General features: G+C 41.8%; 1 protein-coding gene across 1 annotated transcript in view; it reads right to left on the bottom strand.

The window, feature by feature from the left end:
* Positions 1–24,938, bottom strand: part of XYLT1 (xylosyltransferase 1) — a 322,454-nt gene that overhangs the window by 24,012 nt on the left and 273,504 nt on the right. The window contains exons 7-9 of the mRNA XM_044980506.1: positions 15,377–15,593; positions 13,090–13,266; positions 7,589–7,851 (exon numbers count right to left, since the gene is read on the bottom strand). Of these exons, the coding sequence (XP_044836441.1) occupies positions 7,589–7,851; positions 13,090–13,266; positions 15,377–15,593 (657 nt within the window). The remainder of the gene's footprint in view (positions 1–7,588; positions 7,852–13,089; positions 13,267–15,376; positions 15,594–24,938) is intronic.

Genomic DNA, 24,938 nt, shown 5'->3' with positions numbered 1-24,938 from the left:
TAATGGTTTAAAAGGACAATTGTTTCAACTAAGAAATATGCTGCTTTAACATTAAGAGAGATTAAATTTGTTCATTACTTGTTATCAGATATTCGTAGGCTTTTCGGATTACTCAAACAAAAAACTGTTAGTAAGAACATGCATTCATTTAAAAGGCATTCACAGCTAAACTTTTACGCTGTCTATTTGGACCAGAAAACTCCATTTCCTTACTAATCCTTTCTGCTTAAAAGGTCCTGCACAAAGGTGGACATTTTGAACTCTGAAGATATTATTTTACTGAGTGGTGGGGAGACCAAGCTACAAAGTTCAGATCCAACGTTTTCCCAGATTCAGGGGTGTTCAGATTTGGGGTTCCACTCCAAAGTGAAGTCCATGTCAAAACCAAATCCAAACTTTCCTCAAAGACGGGGGTATCCAATTTCAAGCCATGTTCAAGTCCTTCTCTAATTTCATTTTGTAAGGGAAGGGGTGGACAGCGGGGATGTTTCTACACTGCAGTAAAAGACCCACAGCATGGCCATGACTGGCTTGGTCAGCTGACTCAGACTTGTGGTGCTCAGGCTGCGGGGCTTTATAGTTGCAATGTTGACGTGTGGGCTTGGGCTAGAGCCTGGGCTCTCAGACCCTACGAGGGGGTGGGTTTCGGAGCCTGGGCTCTCAGACCCCACGAGGGGGTGGGTTTCGGAGCCTGGGCTCCAGCCCAAGCCTGAATGTTTACAGTGCTATGTTTAGCCCTGCAAGCTCCAGTCAGCTGACCTGGACTTTGAGGCTTGGTACCGTAGGTTCTGTATTACAGTCTAGACGTACTCTGGATTTCATGAAACCAACCCTAATAGCACTGGCTAGTGTGGGGCAAAGTCAAGCAGCCTCTTATTCCCTCTCTCATACATAGAGCTCTGCCAATGCTCCCTATTCTGGCTTACAAAATTCCAGCAAGGAAACTCTGCTAAGAAGAAACTGTGAATTGTGTTCATACCAGTTGGTTCTGAATAATGTGATGACAGAGGAGCATTACTGTCAATACAGTTACATAGCACTGGAGTCCACAGACTTGATATGTTTCTAACAACCCTTAAGTATCAATGCGAAGGGCCTTCCATTCGAAGATATGACTGCACTGAGTTTCAGGGAGAACCCACTGCTTCTTTGGCCCAGTTTCTGCATGTACTTAATCTTCCACACTATAAGTAGCTTCAATGCCTTCAATGGACTATTCGTAGTGTGTAAAGCTAAGCACAGGAGTAAGTCTTTGCAGGATGGGGCCTTTCTGCCTCATGGCTGAGAAGCCAAAATAAAAGAAAAAATAAATTTGTAGATGTGGGCCAAAGAGAAAAACTTTCCAACCGAATGGAGAGAAATGCAGCTTGGCCAGTTTCTAGATATTCTGGTGACAGTTCTATGACATTAATAAATGTTCACTGTTTACATAATTACTGTTATAAAATTCCTTACCCTTGTGACTTCAGAAAGCCTTTGATACCAATGTACAGATGTAAAAAATAGTCCATTAAGTAACTGTAGCAAACAGCCCTACCAACCTATGAATATTTGAAAGCAGTACTGGACACTAAAGCAGAAGGTATGTTTGTTATGTATATGTTTGATCATATCTCATTACCTGTCTCTCTGTTTTTATGGCCCCCCCTCACTATCTCATCCAAGTACCTCTCACTGCTACAGTAAAAATGGATGCCTCTTTTACATGATTTGCCGTTTACAATTACATTAAAATTACAAGGTGGTCAGCTTGAACCAGTTCTCAATATTATATTTGCCACATAGAAACGAAAAATACAAATTCAAGGAAAGCCCTTCTATCTTCCGATTGCCAAAGATTGGATGCACCACAGAGCTCTTCTCCTGCTGCTTTCTTCTAACTCCAACCACTCTTAAATTAAATCACCATACTGACGGTTAGTGTCTCGTCACAAAACCACCACATAGCATGAAATGATTGGTATGCTTTCTTCAAGAGAGTCCCACGACGGGAACAGTAGAGGGCACTGCAAGTCAGGGCACAGGAGATGCACTGGCTGAGCTAGTGCCCAATTCAAGTCAATGCAACTAAGGGTACGTCTACACTATGGGATTATTCCGATTTTACATAAACCAGTTTAGTAAAACATATTGTATAAAATCGAGTGCACGCGGCCACACTAAGCACATTAAATCGGTGGTGTGCGTCCATGGTCCGAGGCTAGCATCGATTTCTGGAGCGTTGCACTGTGGGTAGCTATTCCGTAGCTATCCCATAGTTCCCGCAGTCTCCCCCGCCCCTTGGAATTCTGGGTTGAGATCCCAGTGCCTGATGGGGCAAAAATCATTGTCGCAGGTGTTTCTGGGTAAATGTCGTCAGTCATTCCTTCCTCCGGGAAAGCAACAGACGACAATCATTTCGCGCCCTTTTTCCCTGGATTGCCCTGGCAGACGCCATATCATGGCAACCATGGAGCCTGTTTTGCCTCTTGTCACTGTCACCGTATGTGTACTAGATGCCGCTGACAGAGGCGATTCAGCAGCACTACACAGCAGCATTCATTTGCTTTTGCATGATAGCAGAGATGGTTATCAGCCATTCTGTACCATCTACCATGCCATTGTAAATTGGCAATGAGATGACGGTTACCAGTCCTTTTGTGCTGTACCACCTGCTGCTGTCATAGGTGCCCCTGGCTGAGATCGGCCGGGGGTGCAAAAGACAAAAATGGGAATGACTCCCCAAGTCAATCCCTCTTTTATGGTATCTAAAAATAGAATCAGTCCTGCCTAGAATAGGGGGCAAGTGTACTAGAGAACCAGTGTATCAGAGAACCAGAGAGCACAGCTGCTCCGTGTCAGATCCCGCAGAAATGATGAGCTGCATGCCATTCACAGGGGGTGCCCCTGCAACAACCCCACCTGTTGATTCTCTCCTCCCCCAGCCTTCCTGGGCTACCATTGCAGTGTCCCCCATTTGTATGATGAAGTAATAAAGAATGCAGGAATAAGAAACAGTGACTTGTTAGTGAGATAAAATGAGGGGAAGGCAGCCTCCAGCTGCTATGATAGTCCAGACAGGACATTAAGCAGTGTGGGGGAGAGGAGCCCAGCATCCCGCTGCTATGATAGTCCAGGCAGAACAGAATCTTTTCTTTACACATGAAAGGCGGGGGCTGATGGAGCTCAGCCCCCTGTTGCTATGATGAAGATGGTTACCAGCCGTTCTGTACCATCTACTGGGAATGATCAGGAGTTTTTTACCCAGGCGCTCCCAGCTGACCTCACCGGAGGCCAGCCAGAAGCACTCACGGGCTGATGATGAGGACGGATACCAGTCCTTTTGTACTGCACCATCTGCCACAAGGCTGATGATGACGATGGATATCAGCCATATTGTACCATCAGCCACCCATGAGGGGGGGTGAGGATGCTGCCGTTGACTGCTGCAGCATCGCGTCTATCAGCAGCATTCAGTAAACATAGGGTGACTTTTTAAAGAGTCAAGAGAGGATTTTTTTCCCTTTTACTTCTGGGGGTGGGTGAGGGGGGTAAATTGACGAGCTATGCCCTGAACCACCGCAGACAATGTGTTTGACACTACAGGCATTGGGAGCTCAGCCAAGAATGCAAATGCTTTTCGGAGACTGCAGGAACTGTGGGATAGCTTGAGTCCTCATTCCCCCCTCCCTCCCTCCATGAGCGTCCATTTGATTCTTTGGCTTTCCGTTACGTTTGTCACGCAGCAGCGTGCTGAGTCCCTGCTGTGGCCTCTGTCTGAAGATTTTTTAAAAATGCTTTGGAATTTCGTCTTCTGTAACGGAGCTCTGATAGAACAGATTTGCCTGCCCATACAGCGATCACATCCGTACGGTCCATGCTGGAGCTCTTTTTGGATTTTGATTTCGGACTGCATCGCCACCCGTGCTGATCGGAGCTCTACGCTGGGCAAACAGGAAATGATATTCAAAAGTTCACGGGGCTTTTCCTGTCTACCTGGCCACTGCATCCGAGTTCTGATTGCTGTCCAGAGCGGTCAGTGGTGCACTGTGGGATACCGCCCGGAGGCCAATACCGTCGATTGTGGCCACACTAACCCTAATCCGATATGGTAATACCAATAGTAGCGCTACTCCTCTCATTGGGGAGGAGTACAGAAACCGGTTTAAAGAGCCCTTTATATCGATATAAGGGCCTCTCAGTGTGGACGGGTGTGGCGTTAAATCGGTTTAATGCTCCTAAAACTGGTTTAAACGCGTAGTGTAGACCAGGCCTAAGTCTCACTCTCATGAGTACTGGATTCATTCACAAAGGGGCTGCATGGGTAAAATGGAGAGAAGGAGCTAGCCCAAACTTTTTATAACATAACCTTCTTGTTAGTGGAAGGTTGGGAGTGCTCGTGCCCGGGTTCATCACCATTTTTACTTATTAGGGCTGGTCTACACAGCGAGTTCCCGTGCAGTAAGTCAGGGTGCGAATCTACAGTGCACCAGCTTGCCACCGGCAGTGCAGTGAAAAGCCCAGCATGCAGCTTAGTGTACTATACTGAAGTATACTGAGTTGCATTCCAGGACTTTCACTGCACTGCAGCATTGTCCGCACAGCGAGTTAGTGCATGGCAAGCTGGTGAGCTGTAGATTCGCACCCTGGTTTGCTGTACAGTAACTTGCCATGTCACTATGCCCTTAGAAAGACTAACCAGGAAATTCAGTAGCTTTTTATTAAGCTCTTGAAATAAAAGACACCATGGCCACAGATTTCAATGACAAACTTATGGCTCCTTCTTTCATCCTGGAAAAAGATTTTCTTAACAATATAGAAAAAGGTATAATTTATGGCTCTGGCATCAGTATCACTTGCAATTTTTACAATCCTATAATTAACTGCTAGTCTACTGTAAGTACTCAAACAAATATGTGACAGACCCATTGAAAGCCTACTGGTGTCACATCTCCCCACAAAACCTAGTTTGCTAAAACCAGACTCCCCATAATATAACCTCACAGGGAGCTAGCAATGAAGACAGCCAGCCAGCCAGGAACAATGCTGCTTTATAAGAAACCAGTACCACCAGGGCTGAAATGTCTAGAGCATGAGAAATAAACATAGCGAGGCAGAATACAAACAAGGCCGACACTGATGGACTCTGCTAAAACACAGCAAACAGAGCACTGCAGCCAGTACAGGCAACAAACTAACTTCTGTTCTGAATACTAAAACCTCCTGTTTTACATATATGTTGCCGCAAATATTTACAGTATCCATGAAACAGTCTGAGTAAATTATCTCATGGCAGCAGCTGGGAAAAATGTCTAGAGGTGCAAAGAAATAAATTAAATCCCAACACCCTCTAATGTGGCTTGCACTGAATATGTTGACACGTAATATCATCTAGTTCAAGAACAGTCTGCCGGGGATGCATCTTTTTGAGGCAGTGGTCAACCTCTCTTCAGGTGAAGTCTGTCGGACAGTTTCTTTTATAGGAATCTTTTGGGCAGCAACAATTTCTCATAGGCACTGGTTGCTGCATGGGAGTGACTCTGAATGTGATCTTGAGCTGTAAACTCTTCCTTGTGGTGCCTACAGCAGTGTGAAATAAACTGGGGTGGTGACTGCAATATCATCTGATGTCGCGCTGCTGCCAGCCCTACAGCAAAAGTGATACAGTCAAGGAACCCAACCCAAGTCTATTACCTTGAAGAAATCCAAACTTACGAGAGAGAGAGAGAGAGAGGCCGGAAAGAAGAGAAAGCACAAACACACGGGGTGCAAATGCCAAAAGGGGAAGAATTGTGTTTTGTAAAGTAAGGACTAGCCATTCCTATAAAATGTACATTGGCTGGTACTTTAAACTGTACTTGTTGCTACATAATCAGATATTAGCAACCTGCATGGAATGTTTGTTGAGGTTTAGCCCAAGTATCCAAGTGCAGTTTTAATTGGATATGATAGTCCTCACTTCCTGCCCTAAACTGTTTCATAGTTTTGCTGCATAGGGCTAAACAGCTATATTTCACCCCAGAGGTGGTTGCATTTCAATGGTGGATGAAGCGATTGCCTTGTATACAGTCTATCAGTTTAAGCTTGAAAAGCACTTTGTGATCATTTGAGATGAAAGGCTCTATATACATGCAGTAAGATAATATAAATAATCATCACAATGTTGGCAAAGGGAATAAGAACATAAAACAATTGTAATATGATTTTATTACCCATCACATGTAGCTCTCATTTCCTGTGCTGGTTAAATTGCTACAAGCCAAGTGACTTTGGCAGTCACCAGATCTGTCTCTTTCAAGTCAGGGATGGTATGTGCCCAGTTATTATTTATATCTAATCGTTATTGATCTTTTATTGCTTTGTAGCAAGAGCCTTTACTGGTAGGGCTGTAATAGAAATCTAGATCACTTATTGCCAGAGCTTCTCAAGTGGGACAGTATTCAGCACTTTGGTGACTGACTAAGAATGTCACGGAGAATTAGGTTCCTACTGAAGAACACATGAAGGATCAACTCCACTTGTCAAACTGCAAGGAATGGCTTTAGCACTCACAGAGCTAGATTAAGTGTGTTTTCTGTTAGGGTAAAAACTAGAAGGGCACATGAGTTCCGACAAACAACGTAAAAGTAATTACATTTTAGAGCAGAAAGGGAACCATACAATATAAGGGAAGATTTAAAGGATGCAATATCCTTGTGCTGAAAATAAAGAGATTTAACATGTGAGTGCAGACAACAAACACCTGCCACAAGACATAGCTTTGCTTTGAAACGAATGAAAGTAAATCTGATTAACTATAAGCATTTGTTAAAATGGATTTTTCTTCACTTGATTTGTAGCTGGAAACCTTCAATAAAAAAGTGTGTCTTTAACATCTTTGATTTAAAAAAAAATTATTAATTTATTCACATTAATGGAATAATTGCCTGTTGCTTTTTAAAAACATCACTGGCTGCATTTTAAGCAGAAGGCTATTGCAACTATTCAAGAAAACTTAACTTGTGTGATTAGTTCTAGTGAGCACCACACACAAAAATCTACTCATACAGGGGCAAGCAGGAAAGATAGTTAACCCTCATTTTGGAGGGACTGAAATCCTGTCCTCTGCTTCCTGGCAAGTACAAATGTCAGCATGACCTCTGCTGAAATGAGACTAAGAATCTAGGAGCTGTGAATACAAACATATACTCACTAAATTAATAAATAAAACCCACCACCCAAACGGAACCTGTCACTACTGACTAGGCATAAGAGGTGTTCTTTAAAAGTATATCAAACAAATCACATACATAATGTCAACCTTGGAGAACCAATATATATCAGTAAGTATAAACACCTTTGAAAATATGCAGTTTATCAAACCCAGAGCTGACAAGCCCTGTACATACGTCAGCCTATACAACACAGTGGGTGAAATGCCCGGGGTGGGTGAATTGTTCACTCCATTCTAGTCCAGCACAGTCACTCTGTACTGTACATCACACTCCAATACTCAGTTCTGATACAAAGCTCACTGAAGTCAGTGGGGATCCTCACTGGTCTTTGGATCATGCCCTATACTTCTAAGACTCCTGCTTTTGCAGGGAAAAAGAAGAAGTTTCAAACTAACCGGCAGCTGTTGTCTCCATCAGTGTGCAATGACGTCTCAGCTCTCCTTAGGCCCAAGCGGGAAAATGAGTGATACATGGTCAGAATGACATCACTGAGGCTATGGATGCCGTCGGGCTCATCATATATGTTCTCCCAGTACGACCTGAGGCCTGGCGTGCCAGATGGGTAGTTACCATACAAATAATAGTCCAACTGGCCGATAATTTCTTGATTCACCACGGCTTCAAATTTGCGGGCAAAGAATGTTGGCCTGGCGGTTTGCTGTGTTGATACGAAAGAAAAAATACCTTAGAGTTAGTTCCCATTTCCAGTCACAAACCTCTTGTTCTAAGCAGTAGGCTGGAGTTAAGGATGTAAGCAGCATTTACCCATGTCCACAGACGAGTTAAGCAATAATGCTTATATAAAAATCTGTGCTTTCCTCCAACTATATTGCAGAAGGTCCCTATGCTAGTGCACAAAAGGAGAAACTTCTTGCCCCATCCGTGAGCCTTCTGTTTACCTGTCCAGGGCCAGACAGAATTTTATTCTAAATATTTGATTTTACAGCTCACAGAAGTGCACTTTAAAGAATCTATAGAAGACAAGATTCCTGCCCTGAAGAGTTTATAATGTAAATAAAGACAGGACATGACAATCAGCAGGAAGAGAGAAATATAAGAATTACAACAAGACTATGGCCATTGCATAAGAAAAGGATTTGAAGTCTACCAGGGAAAGGGGTAGTGGAACCTGTGGAAGAGCTAAAAATCAAGAGTCTGCTGCTTACTTGCGTTTAGGCTTTCCCTTTGCAGCGACTATTTAAATTTGTTTCCTCTAAGAATAGGAGATAGATAGCAGACAGATAAAAAGTGTGAATACTCTCTAGAGAGCGAAACAGTGAAATAGAAATCTACCACCAATAATTGTAAGAAATAGGCTTGTCAACTCTGAGATTTAGACAATGCGCTTCTTTTATACACAGAAAGGTGAACACACTGGATATATCATTCCCTTAGAACCTGGTAGGTAACTTTGTTAAGTGAACCAAAATGTCATCTATGAGATGCAGGCAAATAAGTATAGCAGTATTAGTGGGTCACAGAAAAGGTGCAGCGTGACCTGGTGAATAGCAGCTCTACCACTGAACTGCTGTGTGACCTTGGGTAAGTCACGTCACCTCTCTGTACCCTTGTTTCTTCTCTCATTCTTTGTCTATCTAGTCTACTTAGAGCATAAGCTCTTGACAAGACAACGGTCTCTTTCCCAACGGATATGTACAATGCCTAGCACCCTGATCTGATCATGGCTGGGGCCTCTATACAGTACTGCAATACAAACAAATAAATAATACTACTAATACAGAAAAAAAAATGGGAAGAGGAGACTATTTCCTTTAGCTTAAATCGCTGTCTTACAATGGTCAGTTTCAGAGCAACAGACAACTCAGGCCGAGAATAATGTCTATCAGATCAGTGATCAAAGATGGGCAAAGGATATCAGAGGGGTCATCTTGATTTATCTTGGGGAGTTCTACATAAAATAAAAATCCTAAAGAGGTCAAACCTAGCGACCCTTACCCATACGGACAAAGTAGACTCTTCTCCCAAGGGTACTCAGATATGAGCCAGGTATAGAGAAATCAGGGGCGGCTCTACGAATTCCGCGGTCATGCCTGCGGGAGGTCCACACGAGCCGCGGGACCAGCGCACCCGCCGCAGTCATGCCTGCGGGAGGTCCGGTCGTCCTGCGGCTCCATTGGACCTCCCGCAGGCATGACTGCGGAAGGTCCGCCGGACCCGCCTGCCGCCCTCCGGTTAAAATGCCGCCCCACGCGCGCGCTTGGCACGCTGGGGTCTGGAGCCGGCCCTGAGAGAAATGAAGAGTGGGAATGAATAGCCCACTGTTTGCTTTGCTTTGCTTTGCTCTATAAAAACAAGCTGTTGTGGCCAAAGATTTTGCATTTTTGAGTAATTCCTTCTTATCAGAGTATGTGGAAAATTTTTTAACAGGATTGTACGACTCACTGGGCCAGATTCATCCCAGGTGTAACTCCACTGACTTCCAGGATGAATTTGGCTATTATAATGACATTGCTAAAGACCAATTCACTACCTGTTGTTTGCAAGACATAACTGGTATCATGAAGTTTTGCACTTGTCATTGAGGGTACCTGGGGAGTTATTTCACTCAGGAAGACCAGTATTATGCACAATAATACAAATATATGGAAACTCTTTGTTTACAAGCATTTCTTAGTTCTCTTTTGTTCAAACTCATCCTTGTGCACAGAGCTAGTACAAGATCTATACGCCACTTTTAAGTCCCATTTAAGACTTCAAAATTACGTGGGTCTTAAGTGGTGCATAGGCTTTGTGCTGACCCTCTGTACAGGAGTTGATTGCACCCTTTCAGAACAAGGTTTTTTGCAATCAGAAATAAGAGAGCAACTACCAACTAGGATACAGTATATTAGACAAAAGAAGAAGCTCCATAATGGTTTCCAGATATGTTTCAAGTGCACTTATTGAAAGGCTTTCTATCAGCATCACACTAAAGTTTAGTAGAGCACACACAGAAAGTTTAGGGAACATGTTACCATTGCATAAAACCCTAAATGAATGCTCGACAAGCTCCCAAAGCAGGCAGAATCCTGGAGGCACATAAATGCCTTAAAGCCACCTTGCCACCTTCCTGAGAACAGTACAAATCTAGCTCACTATATTGACCCTAAGATGATAGAATGCGAGAGAGAGATTATAAATTGCGGTTTCCTTCAGGATTGGCTTCAGGATGATTTATCCTCACTGGTCAATAAATGAGAGGAACCAAAGATACCTAACCAATGTTTACTGCTTCCTGAAGTCTCTACCCTCTGTATTTCCAAAGACAATGGCTTCTGCACTAGCAAGTGTTCATTTGAGGGGTTTCTTTTTTTATTAGAGAGTATGACTGCTGCCCAGCTGCACTGGCTTTCCTGGGATGGGCTGTTGCCAAGTCCCGCAAAAGACAGCCACTCCCTACCGAGTGGGAGACCTCTTCTGTCTCCCCTGCTAGAGACCCCTATTGTTCAATTGCAGTGGTGAGGGAACGAGAAGGCCTGGATGCAGAGAACACCAAGTTCTTGTTATTCACATGTGCCCAATTGGCAGAAAACAAGGAAAATAACAGAAAAATCAATCATATCCTTGACAAAGTGCAGTAAGGTTGCCTGACCCAGCCAAAGAGGGGATAAAGAGAACCGCAGTGGGAGAACATAAGACAATGAGCTGTCGGGAGTATCTGTTTCCCTTTTCTGCATTTCTTCCTTCTTTAAACATGTGCCTTTAATTTTTTTCTTCGGTGAATCAACCCAGATACTGAACTCTTGGAGGAGCTTTACAAACATATTTCTCATGTGGCAAATCAAGCTAGTTTATATATATATGTAGATATGTATGTATGTATGAATGGACACACACATATATATAGCCTGATTATCCACTTCATTGACATTTGTGTAAGTCAGGATTCATTCCATCCAAATCAATGGATGCTCCCCAGGTATAAAACTGCTGTGAGTGAAAACAGAACATGGCCCATTATATCTAATTAGGCCACTAGATACAGATAAAAGGTAAAGAGGAATGGGTGAGGAGTGATTTTGTCATGTTAACTTACATGGAGACCAATTAAGCACAATGCAGTACAGTCAATCTGTACAAAGCAGTTTGTAAAGAGCACTCAGGACAGACCGATTCCCATACTGAGAGCCAGCTCCATCTCTCCTGCATGTGATGACTCACTGTGTGCTGGGGAGATGGAGCAAACTTTTCATGATGAGCAGTCAGCATGAGACATGGATCCCCTGCAGCACTAGAACAATTTATAAGAGGTCAAGCAGCGAGCAAAGAATATGCAGATGTAGAAGTGCAGAAGCCCAGAAGAGGAGCCAGAACAGAATTTTAAACAGTGTCAGCTGAACGTGACTTCTGTTAGGTTATACATTTCACAATTCCTGGTAGGGCTCTGAGAAGGACAGGGAGATTGCCTATAAAAAGGCTGAAAAACAATCATTTAGCTGTATAGTGTATATGTATAGATTTGCTGTTTCAAAGTGTTAACAGGATTCTGGGAGAGGTGCCATCTATGGCAGAGGCTCTTAGGTTTTGATCAGGCCCTTTTAAACTTCCTGCTTTGTACTATGCAGAGTTTTGGATGTATTAGTAGTTACATACTTCTTAATTCTACTTTGTTAGCTTTTAAACTGGCTTTATTTGATCTTGTTCAGGTTTTGTGTACCAGCTTTGGGGAGTGGTAGAGATCAAAGGTGCTACAGATCTTATTATAAGAAATTCTTTTTCACTCTACAACTGCTCAGATCATGTGCTCGCCCCTCTGATATTCCCTCCCTCTGTCGCACACTTTGTATTTCTTTGGGAATTGTGAGTGATGTTTGTGGTGAAATGTGTATTTCAGGGACTCTCTTATCAGGCATATGTCAGAAGTCACCTTTTCCGCTTATTGCGGCTTGTGATTTCTGAGCTTTTACTGCTCAGTTTGCCTGATTATTCCCTGAAATGTGGCTAACGCATATTTTGTAGCTTGGAGATGGGTCAGACTCTGCTGATTCTCTCTAGTTTATCGAGGCTTTTTTTACTTATTCTTCACTGGACTCTTTACTGGGTCAGAGTCTGGGATGCCTGGGTGTGTCAAAGAAGCTCTTTTAGGGTAAATGCCGTGTTTAGCATTTTTGTGAGTGCCTCTGTCACTGACATTAGCCATGCTTGGGATATAGTATATTTCAACAGAAACAAGGTCTCTGTTTCAGACTGGCTGTCATTTATGCTTCATGAGGTATTGCAACCCGCCCCACACGAAGCCTGAGTAAACAGGCTTTGCACAGGGAAACTTGCAGGGACTGGAGGATGGATGAACTGCACATCCGGTAACCTGGTCCCTAGCCTAAGAGCTGCCTCTCTCATGTGTGGTTCACTGCCCCCTTGCATGGGGAAATGCTTGAAAAGATACAAACTGTAACACCTGGCTTTATGCAAGACACCGTAATTTATTGTTAGTACCAAGCACTCAGGCCTATTATAGCCTAGAGCCCAATCACACCCACTGCCCATCCAATGTTGCACTCGTATGCCTCCCTACATAGTGTAGCATAAGGGGGAAATCAAACATCTTAAGGTCCCTATACTGCAGTTTTGCCAACTCCAAAGTGACCAAAAACCATACGTCAAACCCCCAAAATCATAAGATTAACCTTACAAATCATGACATTAAAATTATAATTACAAATGTTAGAGTCCTTTAATTTGCCTTTTGAGCCTTCAGGGTTCACTCGGGTCACATTTTCAAGCTTTTCCCCTTCAGCCAAGAGGGTCAGAATCTTCCTTTTTAAAAAGTGAAAACAGATTATTCCGTCATAACCTGAATCCATAGCCATGAAATTAGACTGCTTCCCAACTTCAAAGAGATAGAGAAGTGAAAAACCAGCCTGCCTGACACATGGTGAGCAGAGAGCTGACTTACCTGAAATCTGTGGAAGTCTGCTGGTTTGAAATCATTAGGAGAGCAGCCACACCAATCAACAATGTGCTTGTACTGACATTTGCAGCCCAGTTTACGGTTCCAGTTAGTGATGCGCAAATTGTTGTCCACCATGGAGGCACAGTGAGGGCTATTTTCCAGGACAGTATGAAAGAAAGACTGGAAGAAAATAACAATTCAGTACATTCAGCTCCTCAGACTTCTGTTTTCATCTTCACTTTCAGCTCAGAAAACCAGCCTACAGTCCTGAACCTTGACCGACCTGGACTATCCTCTCTAGAAGTAAGAGAGTTACCTTCCCTTGCAGCTTTGCCTTGGTCCCTTCTCTATAGGATAGAGAGCATAGCACAGTGCGGACACAGGCAAACAATTATCAAGTCTGGGGTGAAGCCATGCTACAAAAGGCTGATTGGCCGCAGGCGTTCTAGCATTTTAGACCTCTGCAATGACTGGCTTTGTGATCCTGAAACTGAAAGACACCATTCTCATGACTGTGCTGTATTTATTTCAGTTGTCCGAGAAATTCCTGCTTCAAAGGATCCCTATTATTTTGTCTTCAAAGTTACTCTATGGTCTACTATGCTCAGAACTGTTTTCCTTGGAGACAAGTTGATGATAAATTTCAAAGCGTGTTCTATGATAACTCTCAGCCTGTACCTTCCACCACTGTTAGTGATGGAAAAACAAACAGCCTCGTAATCAATTCTTCTGTTAGTCTGTCTACCTCAGAGACCAAGGATTACTTGTAAAGTGCTGCTAGCCGAGTGACCTCATACAGAAAAATAACATTCACCCCAGCTACCAGAAGGACATTCTGTCTCCTGCAATTACTTCTGAAATTGTAAGTCTTTATTTGGTGACTCAAGGCAGTAAGGAATTCCTATTGGGTTCTCCTAATTATATCATCATAATTTCAGCTATTACATAAATACTGTGTAATGGGGACCGATGTAGCAGGTTAACAGGTCAACAAAGGCAGAATGATTTTTAGAAGTTACATATGGACCTAGCATAAGAAAACCTTGTGAAGGGCAGCAGTACAAAATGATCAAATTTAGCTCTGCAAAAGATGATTTTTAGGAGCAGTGACTTGTCTTTAAAAACTGCTATAGCATGATCTATAAATAAATGGCATAGCATTAGCATGGCTGACCCCCAAATAATCCCCCTACCCTTTTTTAATGTTAAATGACAGCCCAGTGAATATGGATTTTACGCTTGAATTGTCTGGTTAAACCCATAAAGGCATACATTCCCAGTCAAGCGAGGAAAAAAAAACCTACTACCCAATTACTCATTGCCCTGTGTCCTTTCATAATGATACAGAAATTCTCTGCAAGATAATGGATGAAAAGGTTATCAGAGTTGAGAGAAGAAGTGAATTTTAGCAGAAATAGGATTAAAGGGAGATTATTTAACGTGTGTGGAATAATAAACCCCATCAAATTATGAGAACCACTGTGCTCAACTGAATGACAAAAGGTTTATATTTGCAAGATTGGTCTCATCGATCCATCAAAGACTCATGTGCCACCACCGAGGAAGGCTGATATCATTAAAAGATAGTCATTAGGTTAGCCTTCCTCACAGATACTCAGGAACATATAGAGCACATTAGTACCTTGGAGAAAGAGTCTGACAACCCATGGGAGCAATGTACCTGACAGGACAGGTGTATAATAGCCTATGAAAATGTCAGACTATGTGCTCTATCTGAAGATAACGCACACCCATCCTGACAAACTGCTACATGTTTGACTGAAACAAATTCTAGTCTGCACTTCCTTCTGCATCACTTAGAGCAGGAGTGATTTCTGAGTGATCTAGATTATTTGTGACTGTGCCTTCCAGCTGTGTTTTGAATTGAACAATAAATCTTTGTTTGCAGACCTTTCATTTTAAAGTACTTAATTTTTTTTTAAATAAGAGGGATGGATACGATGAGGAAAGCTACTTACGGATATGGGTCTCCATCCCTATTAGTTTTTGAAAGTCTTTATAGAAGGACATTTGTAAGCAAAGGAAACTTGAAGTTTTGGTTACTCTGTAATAGTTTAACTGGTTCATAATGTAATTAACCAACCAAAGGAAAAAAAAGTAGCTGAAACATCAAAAGGCTTAATCATCATAAAATTACTTTCTGTTAGCATACATGGGGCCCAATACAAAGCCCACTGAAGTCAACACGGAGAATCCCAGTGACTTCAGTGATCTTTGCATCAGGCCTATCAACAGCTTTGAAGAGTGAGGCTTCTGTAAATCCACACACCTCAGCGGGAAGCAAAGTATACGAATAGAACCTCTTCATCTTTGTCACCAGATCATCACTGGAAAAGATGACATACTCCACAAACTTCCTGTTCAATAGGAACCAGTCTGATCCTCCATCCAGAGTGATTCCTTCTGGGATTTTCCGGTCTCCAAGGCGCCACATGTGTGTATCACATTCTAGGAAAAGCCTGTCCAGACCTTGTTTTCTAATAAACCTAGGAAAAAGAAAACAGAACCATGAAAAGTTAATTGGTGTTTTCTTATCATCACTAGCACTCAAAATAAAGAAGCTATTACAGATAAATGAAATAAATGGTTATGGTTTATATGAGTGTTCCATTTATAAATTGTTTATAAAAGATTAATAAATACGTTAATAAATAATGAATCAGTTGTTATACATTGTTAGAGAGTCCAAAGGTCAGTCAATTGCTTATAAACACTTATATGCTTTCTGCTGATGTCCTTATAAATATCCTCTACACATGCTACTCATGTCTGTAATATGTTTATAACATTCATTAACTCCTTATGAACAGAACTGCAATATAAAAAAATCACTAAGAAAATCTAAGGTATTTATATTTAAGATTTAATTGATTTCCACGTTTAAAGAAGTCAAATAATTGCTTTTGAAAGATAACTAATTAATTTCCATTTTCTGAAAAGTTTTTTCTTGCTGAATTATTGTTCCACGTACATTTCTATCAAAGGCACATATAATCAGAAGTAAAATTTGATTGCTTTTTGTTATAGAACAAGTATGTTTCCCCCCCTCACTTTCAAGTCTAGAGTAAATAACACTAGGCATTTTTGTTTGTTTGTTGCGGACCCACAGACAAAAGAAGCAACGCTAGAATTGAAATGTTATGGACACTGATTATTTGAGTCCAATACAGCAAGAGAAATAGACTTGGAAAAAATCAAGCTATGTTGAAAGCAGGATGGGTCACACACTCACAGGTGGCTTTGTGACTGCCTGATAAAGGTTTCTATTTGTTTGATCATTTTCAGAATTACTTCCCAGAAAGTGATACCATCTAGAAAGCAGAATAATGAGAAACATAAATTAGCTGATCCAGTAATGTAATGTCAGGAAGGGTACTGCCTTCTAGTGATAATGCCGATCTCTACTTTCAGTACTGAAGACTGCCTGTGTATTTTGAGAAGTAACAAATGTTTGCCATCTGGCTCATCTATACGCAACAAATGTCCATCAGGTTTTAGTCAGAGGCCATAAAACCTATTGGACTTAGGAGCTGCAGGCTAACTTGAGTTGTGTTGCCAGTAGCAAAAGACCTGTGTTTTATTTGTCAAAAAAAACCCAACAACCCTTGGTTTTGTAGAACACTGTAATTATCTATTACTTTTTACAAAGAAACATTTAAAAGATAGAAAATTTGTGAAAGTATTCAGAAACAGAAAAAAAAATGGTAAAGGAAACCAACATTTGCATGGTGCTGTCTGATGGCAGTCCCAATGGTTACATGGGAAAGCCAGTTCACTACATTTTGGAAAGAAACCAAGAAAGACCAAGATGTGGAACAAAATGCTATTTCAGCTCAGTAGTGAGGTACGCTGAAAGATCTGAGTGTCGTGAAGCTTCACAGAAGCGACTCTACTAGTATTTTTATGAATAATATTTTTTCTCCTTTTTTTCATTAAGACATGAAGAAAATGTTTCTGCACCTCATCCCCCTCACAGATACACACCCCAAGAAAAAAAGTATCAACAGTCAAAACAAAAACCTTTATGAGCTCCCAGATCTAGAACCTTGATGTTTTGCCCATTAGCAAGCTAAGACCTTGATTAGGGCTTCCTTCTACAATTAATGAAGAAACCAAGACAGAATTATAACTTGATTGTTTCTTGTATCTAATTACAAAATGCATGGTAAAAGGAGTCTAAATCCCACTGATTTTGGAGTCTAATATCTACCTTTCCAGTCCTGGAACTTAGAAAAGAAAAGCTACACTGTTAACTTAAAGTGAAATTTATGTGAAGTTTCAGACAAGAGTTGAGAATTTTTTTCTTTTCATTAACCAGTTTCTAATTTCATGTTCCATTATGAGGGATAATGGAAAAGTCTTGCAATTTTAATGCCGTCCTCTGGGAAGTAATCTTCAAATCTAATATGTATGCAGTTATCTGCAAATCAAATATTAACATGCCTGAAAGTTTGGTCATTTATTTACTTTTGTCAAAAAATAAGCAGCTGGAAATGACCCTGTAGGTGTATTATTTTAATCAAATAGTGGGATGTTATTAATCATATTTAAGAGGGATATAGAGTCCTTTCCTGTGAAATGGTTTCTCTCAATTGCTGTCTACACGAACTTTGCGCCTTTTCTCCTATTATTAAAAAAGAAGCTTCCTTAGTTGTGAATGGCACCCCCTATCACTACCTTCAAAATAAATAAATAGAATTGCAAGCACTAAAATTACATGAATATTAGATGGGTCTGCCCTCTGCCCACTGCCTGGCTAAAGCTGGCTCTGAAAGAATATGTCCAGTTTCAGTGCTGGGATATCTCAGTGAATCTGGCCTTACAGCTTTATTTATAACACGTTTTCCCAAATAACGTGGCATGTGTGCGCGCATGCGTGTGTATAATGGCTAGAACAGCATATACAAAGAATTATAAAGTTGTTGGGCGCATGCAGTATTTTTATGGTCAACTCAAATCGTAACATGCTACAGAACAAGACTACCAGAAGTAAACCAATTGTAGTATTTGACTGATACTACACTATCGGGGAACATACCCTATTCTGGCAGGGGGAATGGCCTGGATTACCTAATAGGACAATCAATTTCTTTGCTAACTGCTCTGTGTGTGTGAGAACTTTATCTAAAATAATATAACAGCTTCAAAATAGCATGAGGTACAATATTAAGATAAGGAAGAAAATAGTTTTCAGGAGGATGGTTGCCTGTTTGGTGTATATAAATTCATACTCCCTATTTTTTTTACTTGACATACTTTATATCAGCGGTTGGCAACCTTTCAGAAGTGGTGTGCTGAGTCTTGATTTATTCACTCTAATTTAAGGTCTCGTGTGCCAGTAATACATTTTAACGTTTTCAGAAGGTCTCTTTCTATAAGTCTATAATATAGAACTAAATTATTGCTGTATGTAAAGTAAATAAGGTTTTTAAAATGTTTAAGAAGCTTCATTTAAAATTAAATTGAAATGCAGAGCCCCCCCGGACTGGTGGCCAGGACCCAGGCAGTGTGAGTGCCACTGAAAATCAGCTTGTGTGCTGCAGGTTGCCTACCCCTGCTTTACATTATACCATATAGGTGCATCAACAATCTGCTAACAAGCTTCAATGGCAAATCCTCTCCGTTTACCTGTGCTGCAATAATTTCCAGACTGGATTAAATCACAGTACACTTAAACTTGCCCACCAGGAGACCTAGTCAGCATTCAAACAAACTATGTTCACAGAACAGGTCACGCAAAATATATATATTAGGATGAAATCCTGGCTCCACTGAATTCAATGGGAGCTTTCCCACTTATTTCAAAGAGGCCAAGATTTCATGCTTAGTTAAGCTCCTACAAATTGTAATACTGCACCAACCTCATCCCATACTAAACTTCAGAAGGAGAGTGGCTAATGCACAGACAATGGTATATTTCCCATCTCCTTTGTCCTTCTTGGAGTTTTACACAATAGGAAAGCTACATGATAATTCCCAGATTAAAGAAAAAAATGGATTTAGTATCAAGATTTCTCTAATGTTAGCCAAAGTGGATAACTTCAGCGGCTTTCCAGGATTTTGAACTGGAAGTAAGGGTGCCAAGGCTCCTACACACAAAGGTCTCCAGAGCTCAGGTAATCACAAATTAACTTGCCATGGCAATGATGTACAGTTATCAGAGTAGATAACAAACTACTTTCTTCAAGAATGTTTCTGGGCTGTTGGGAGTATAAGGGTTGGAACTTGATGGAACTGGGAACAACCTCAGATGAAGATATCCCTGACCAGGAGGAATGGGGTGAGTAAGTCTTGCAGCAGGGAAGTAAGGATGGCATGGATTAAAGAGTTAATCAGGAGGGGGAAAGGGGCTAAAATAAGACTACTGGACTGAAATAAAATTGTCCTGCTTTTGATTATCTCCGTCCTATATACTACCACATCAAAGGCATTTTGTTTTAGTGCATCGGTTAATTTTAATGTTCTGTAAATAAACTTATATATGAACTATTTTTCTTAAAATGACAAAGATTTATATTTGTAAAATTATATGCAGATACAGACACTGAGCCTTATTTTCAAAAAGAGCCTCAAATTTTGTGGCTGTACGGTTATTCCTGAATCTAATTGTGGGGACACAAAATATCATTCATATGTGTCCGTCTGACTGTGTCCAAAAACCAGGCAGCTAGATGTGTAAATGCTGCCATTTATGCCCACAATTAGCTGCAGATGCAATGCTGGGGTTTGCAAAACTGAAGGCTAGCTTGGGATTCTTTCCTGAGTTGGGCCTGTTACCTTTATACTTTGTAAAAATGTCTATAATCTTGAATCCTTGCATTTCCCATAGCTTCTCTTCTGCAACCATGATTCCATTTGGTTAACACTCCAGCAGTCTAGACCAGTGTTTCTCAAACTTTTGTGTTGGTGACCCCTTTCACACATCAAACCTATGAGTGTAACCCTCCCTTATATATTAAAAACTTTTTTTTGTATTTAACATTATTATAAATGCTGGAGGCAAGCAGGGTTTAGGGGTGGAGGCTGACAGCTGGCGACCCCCCATGTAATAACCTTGTGACCCCCTGAGGGGTTACGACCCCCAGTTTGAGAATCCCTGGTCCAGACAGCTCAGGGGTACATGTGTCTCAAGACCCTGCTCTCACTTTGCAACATTTGAAAATATTTACAAATTCATTTCAGTTAGGCTTATGGAATTATACAGTAAAAACCCTAAAGCACATTGCAAATATCTTTTCTCTTTGGTACTTTTTCATGCTTCCCTCCTGCCTCCAGCTCCTGTTGATCTTCTGAAATCAAATTTAATATGTCTATTAATGCTCACATGATAAGAGAAAACCTTTCTGTCAACTACTAAGACAAGCAAAACCACTTGCATTGCTCCAAACCTCATTGGGGTCTGATCCAAAGGGAAGACTGATGGACTTCAGTGGGTTTTGGAACAGATACTAACTCATCCCCAAATATTAATAACCCAAAGTTATAGTTCTCAAATACATACTGGGCCAACTTCTGCCCTCTTCTCAGAGGGCACCGAAAAAACCTACTGATTTCAGAGTTTAACCTATTTACCAAAGGCTACAGGACCGGCGCAACCCATTAGGCGACCTAGGCGGTTATCAGCAGTATTTCGAGGGTGGGACCTTCCGCCGCCTCTGTTGGGGGTGGCATTTCGGGGGCGGGACCTTCCGCCGCCTCTGTCGGGGGCGGCATTTCGGGAGCAGGACCTTTTGCCGCCTAGGGCGCCAGAAAAGCTGGCGGCACTCCTGCAAGGCTACATTGGCCCTGCTAAATTTACATTTATAAAGACAGATATTCTACATTGAACATACACCATCAACCACAACTAAATAGAATCAGCTTTAAATATATTTATTAAAGTGAAATACTCACACTAATTCCTATACAGTTGTTTTATGTTACATTTACTGATATTAAACATTATTTACACAAGTAACTGCTCTATTAAACGTATATTTGGACTATAAAGAAACACAGTCAATTTGAAAATCATACTTCTGTCTGAAGTGTAATATTGTTGCAAGTGACACCTAAGATTACTGAAATAAATTAGAGAAAGAAAATTATTTCCTCCTATTTTTCGCAGTCTTTTTACTTTGTGCATTTGACAGCACTTTGTGAACAGAAAGTTTCACTGTTCTTCCATAGTAGGCAGTTACTTTCCCTTGTTTGTGTGACTCATCATAGGGAGAGAAAAAACAATTTTTAAAATAGGAAAATGTGATTGCAAAGACACAAAAATGGCAAAGGGACTCACAAACAGATGTAGTACTTGAAAGCACTTTTAACTCGGTTTTTAAATAGCTCTTTTAAAGTGTCATCTGTTAACCAAAACTTCATTTTCATGTGAACAATTGTTCATGATTATTATAATGCGATTTCCATGTATTATTTTATATATGAAGATACCCAATTGAAAGGCAAGGCCAATGTTTGACTGATTTTGTAATTCAGACAAAGTTTATATTTTACTCTCAATTATTTTTATTCCTATCTCTACAGCAGAAAGATGCACATTCCTGACAGTCTTTGCAACATATTAAATAAAGAAGGCTCCTATTTTATATATTTTCAAAGTCTATGAACAAAGCTTTTCTGCTGACATAGGAAGTTGTCAGATATTAAAACGTGACCAGTAAGTTTTATCACAAAAAAGTCCTTGGCTCAGAGAGGTATATTTTTTAAGCAGAGAGTCAGTTTCCTTTTCCTAAATATTTTCTGTTTCTGGCTTCTTACCTAACAGGCTTGCTGCTGAGCCTTCACAGTTATTCAGATGTGCTGCACACCTACCGACCCCTTGTTACCATTATTTACTACACTATGAATGAAAATTTAAAGATGCATTGGAGACACAATTCATCACAAGCAAAAAGCCAGTGTTGAAGCAGGAGTGCTAGGAGCTAAGATAATACCACAAAAAAGTATTTGTGAACATCTGTTTGAACAAAACCCACATATCTGCTTTAACTATATCCACAGCCCGCTATTTACCTTTGACCAACATCTGTAGGTGCCAACTAATTTTGGTGAGAAAGTGTGGCAAATATTTGTATGAAGAGGTATGCGCATGAGTCTGTCCTCTAGAAGTATTTACGCAACCATCTTGAAAAGTCTTGGTGGGAATCCTTCAGTGAGGAAGCAGAAAATAATTCCTTGTTCTGTAGCTGAACAACTGCAGAGCGCACATAGCAAATTGCAAATACTCACGCAACTGGTACAGCGAAGAGTTTGTGAGAAATCTCTAGGCTGAAATATATCTGAATAAACCATTCACTGAATAATCTAGTCCAATACGCAAATGTATTAAAATCTAAATATGTGCAGAAAGAGAGGCTACACTCACTGAATACAGAGTGAAATGCTGGCTCTCTTGAAGACAATGGCAACATTCCCATTGTCTTCAATGGGGCTGCGATTTCATCCATTGTTTCCTACAAATAGTGCAGCTCTAACACGGATTATATATGTTTTGAAAAGCTGAAATTGCCAATAATTCATTCAATTTTAGTTTCCTCTTTGTGCCAAATGATGTCAAATAAAAGGGGGCGTTATGTCCATGTACAGTAACTTGGGTTCTTTGAGATATTTTGTCTCTATGGGTGCTCCACACAGGACATGTGCCTACCTGTGCACTCTCAAACGGAGACTGTAAAGCAGTGTCTGCAGGCCCAGGCCTGCCCAGAGCAGCTCTCTGTGCTCTCAGACAAGGGCACATAGGGAGGCATGGACCTGCCGCCACTCAGTTCCTGGTCAACTGCAAAGCCAGAGACTCTGCAGCAGATGGGTAGGAGGGAGGGAGAGGGAGCACTTATAGGGGGGGAATACAACTGGACAAACCCAAGTTACTGTACAGGTAAGTAACCTCTCCTTCTTCTTTGGTTTTATGTCCCTACGGGTGCTCCAAGATAGGAGACTCCCAAGCAGTAACTCAATGCGAAGGTAGGTATGGAGGAGGCAAATCCAAGGCAGATCGGAGGACTGAGTCACCAGATGTTGTGTCAGCTCTAAAAGCAGGTGAGATAGTGTGCTTGGCAAATGTACAGATAGAAAACCAAGTTGCACACCTGCAGATTACTGCTATAGGGACATCTTTCAGAAAGGCTATAGATGTGGACTAAGCCCTAGTGGCGCATGCTGTCACTCTATGAGGAGGCTGTATTCTTGCAGTCTCATAGCATTTTAGGATGAAACCCAAGACCCACTGTGACAGTCTTTGCATAGAAATGGGCTGCCCTTTCTTCCTTTCAGCAAAGGATACAAAGAGTTTGGGAGAGGTACTGAAGGCCGTGGCTCTGTTTAAATAGAGGTCAAGAGCCCTTCTGACATGTAGGTGTGTGTAGGCTAGATTCGTCTCTGGAGGCATAAAGCTCTGGCTAGAACATCGGTGGATGGATTTCCTGATTAATATGGTATTCTGGAAAACCTTAGGGAGGAAATGAGGATGGGACATAACGTGACTGTATCCCTGTAGAAGGTAGTGAACAGCGGGTCTGCCATGAGCCCACCGAATTCTGCCATTTATCTAGCTGAAGTGATAGCTATAAGGAATGAGGTCCTGAGGGAGAGATGGAGGAGAGAACAGGTAAGCCTGCTTCAACAGAGGTTTCTTTACGGCACTGAGAATGAAATTAAGGTCTCATGCAGGAGCAGGGTTCTGTACAGGGAGGAACATGTTATGTAAATCCTTAATGAATCTGGTCATGTTGGATGGACAAAAACTGAGACGCCCTCAATGAGTGAGTGGAAGGCCATGATAGCTGCCAGGTGTAATCTGAGCTCATCAACAAACTCTGAGAAAGAAAAATTCCCAGTAAGTGACAATTGGCAGTAAGCTGTAGAATGGTTGACACCAAGTGCTTCATCTCAAGCTGCTGGCAACTGAGAAGGAACTGAGGCCTGGTCTACACTAGGAGTTTATGTCGAATTTAGCAGCGTTAATTCGACTTAACCGTGCACCCGTCCACACCAGGAAGCTAATTAGTTCGACCTAGAGGGCTCTTTAGTTCGAATTCTGTACTCCTCCCCGACGAGGGGAGTAGCGCTAAATTCGACATGGTCATGTTGAATTAGGCTACGTGTGGACGGAAATCGACCTTAGTAGCTCTGGGGGCTATCCCACAGTGCACCACTCTGTTTATGCTCTGGACAGCAGTCCAAGCTTGGATGTTCTGACCAGCCACACAGGAAATGCCCAGGGAAAATTTGACACGCTCCGGCGCCTTGTGGATGTTCTGCAGGACTGCAGGCAGGAGGACAGAGCCCCCCTGCACTGTATCTGCAACCGCCCTCCCCCACCACAAAGTCCCAAACCCCCCTCACCCAAAGTAACAAGGAGGAGGGGCGACAGGGGCCGTGAAAACTGTCACTGCGCCCCTGCAGAGTGCACAAATACAAGAAGGCTCTCATTCCCTAAATGTTGAGAAGTCCTTCCCTTCCTGGCTCACCGAAGCCCCAATCCCAGTTTCATCCCCTAACTGTGTAGTTGATTATTAAAAGTAGTTTGCTGTTAATTACTATTTCCGTCAAGTTTTTCTACAGAAGACTGTCTGTGAAGGGGGGGGGGAAGGGGGTTGTTAATTGCATAGGACAGTCACCTTTACTAGGGTACAGACACGGGGGCAGGATCAACAGCAGGTCACACACACAGTGCAGTCAGTAGGCACCCTGGTCGGTCTGGGAGGTGTTTTCCATGTCCTGTGTGGGTGGGGGGGTACGTGACTTTGTGGCATAGGAGGGCGGTTACAGAACTTATGCAGCGGTCCTTGTCCCGGACCACAGAGCCACGCAGCAGGGGAATCTGTAACCGTCCT

Source organism: Mauremys mutica, chromosome 11 (assembly GCF_020497125.1).
Source record: "Mauremys mutica isolate MM-2020 ecotype Southern chromosome 11, ASM2049712v1, whole genome shotgun sequence".
NCBI classification, from domain to species: domain Eukaryota; kingdom Metazoa; phylum Chordata; order Testudines; family Geoemydidae; genus Mauremys; species Mauremys mutica.
This window is presented reverse-complemented; position numbering and strand designations above follow the sequence as displayed.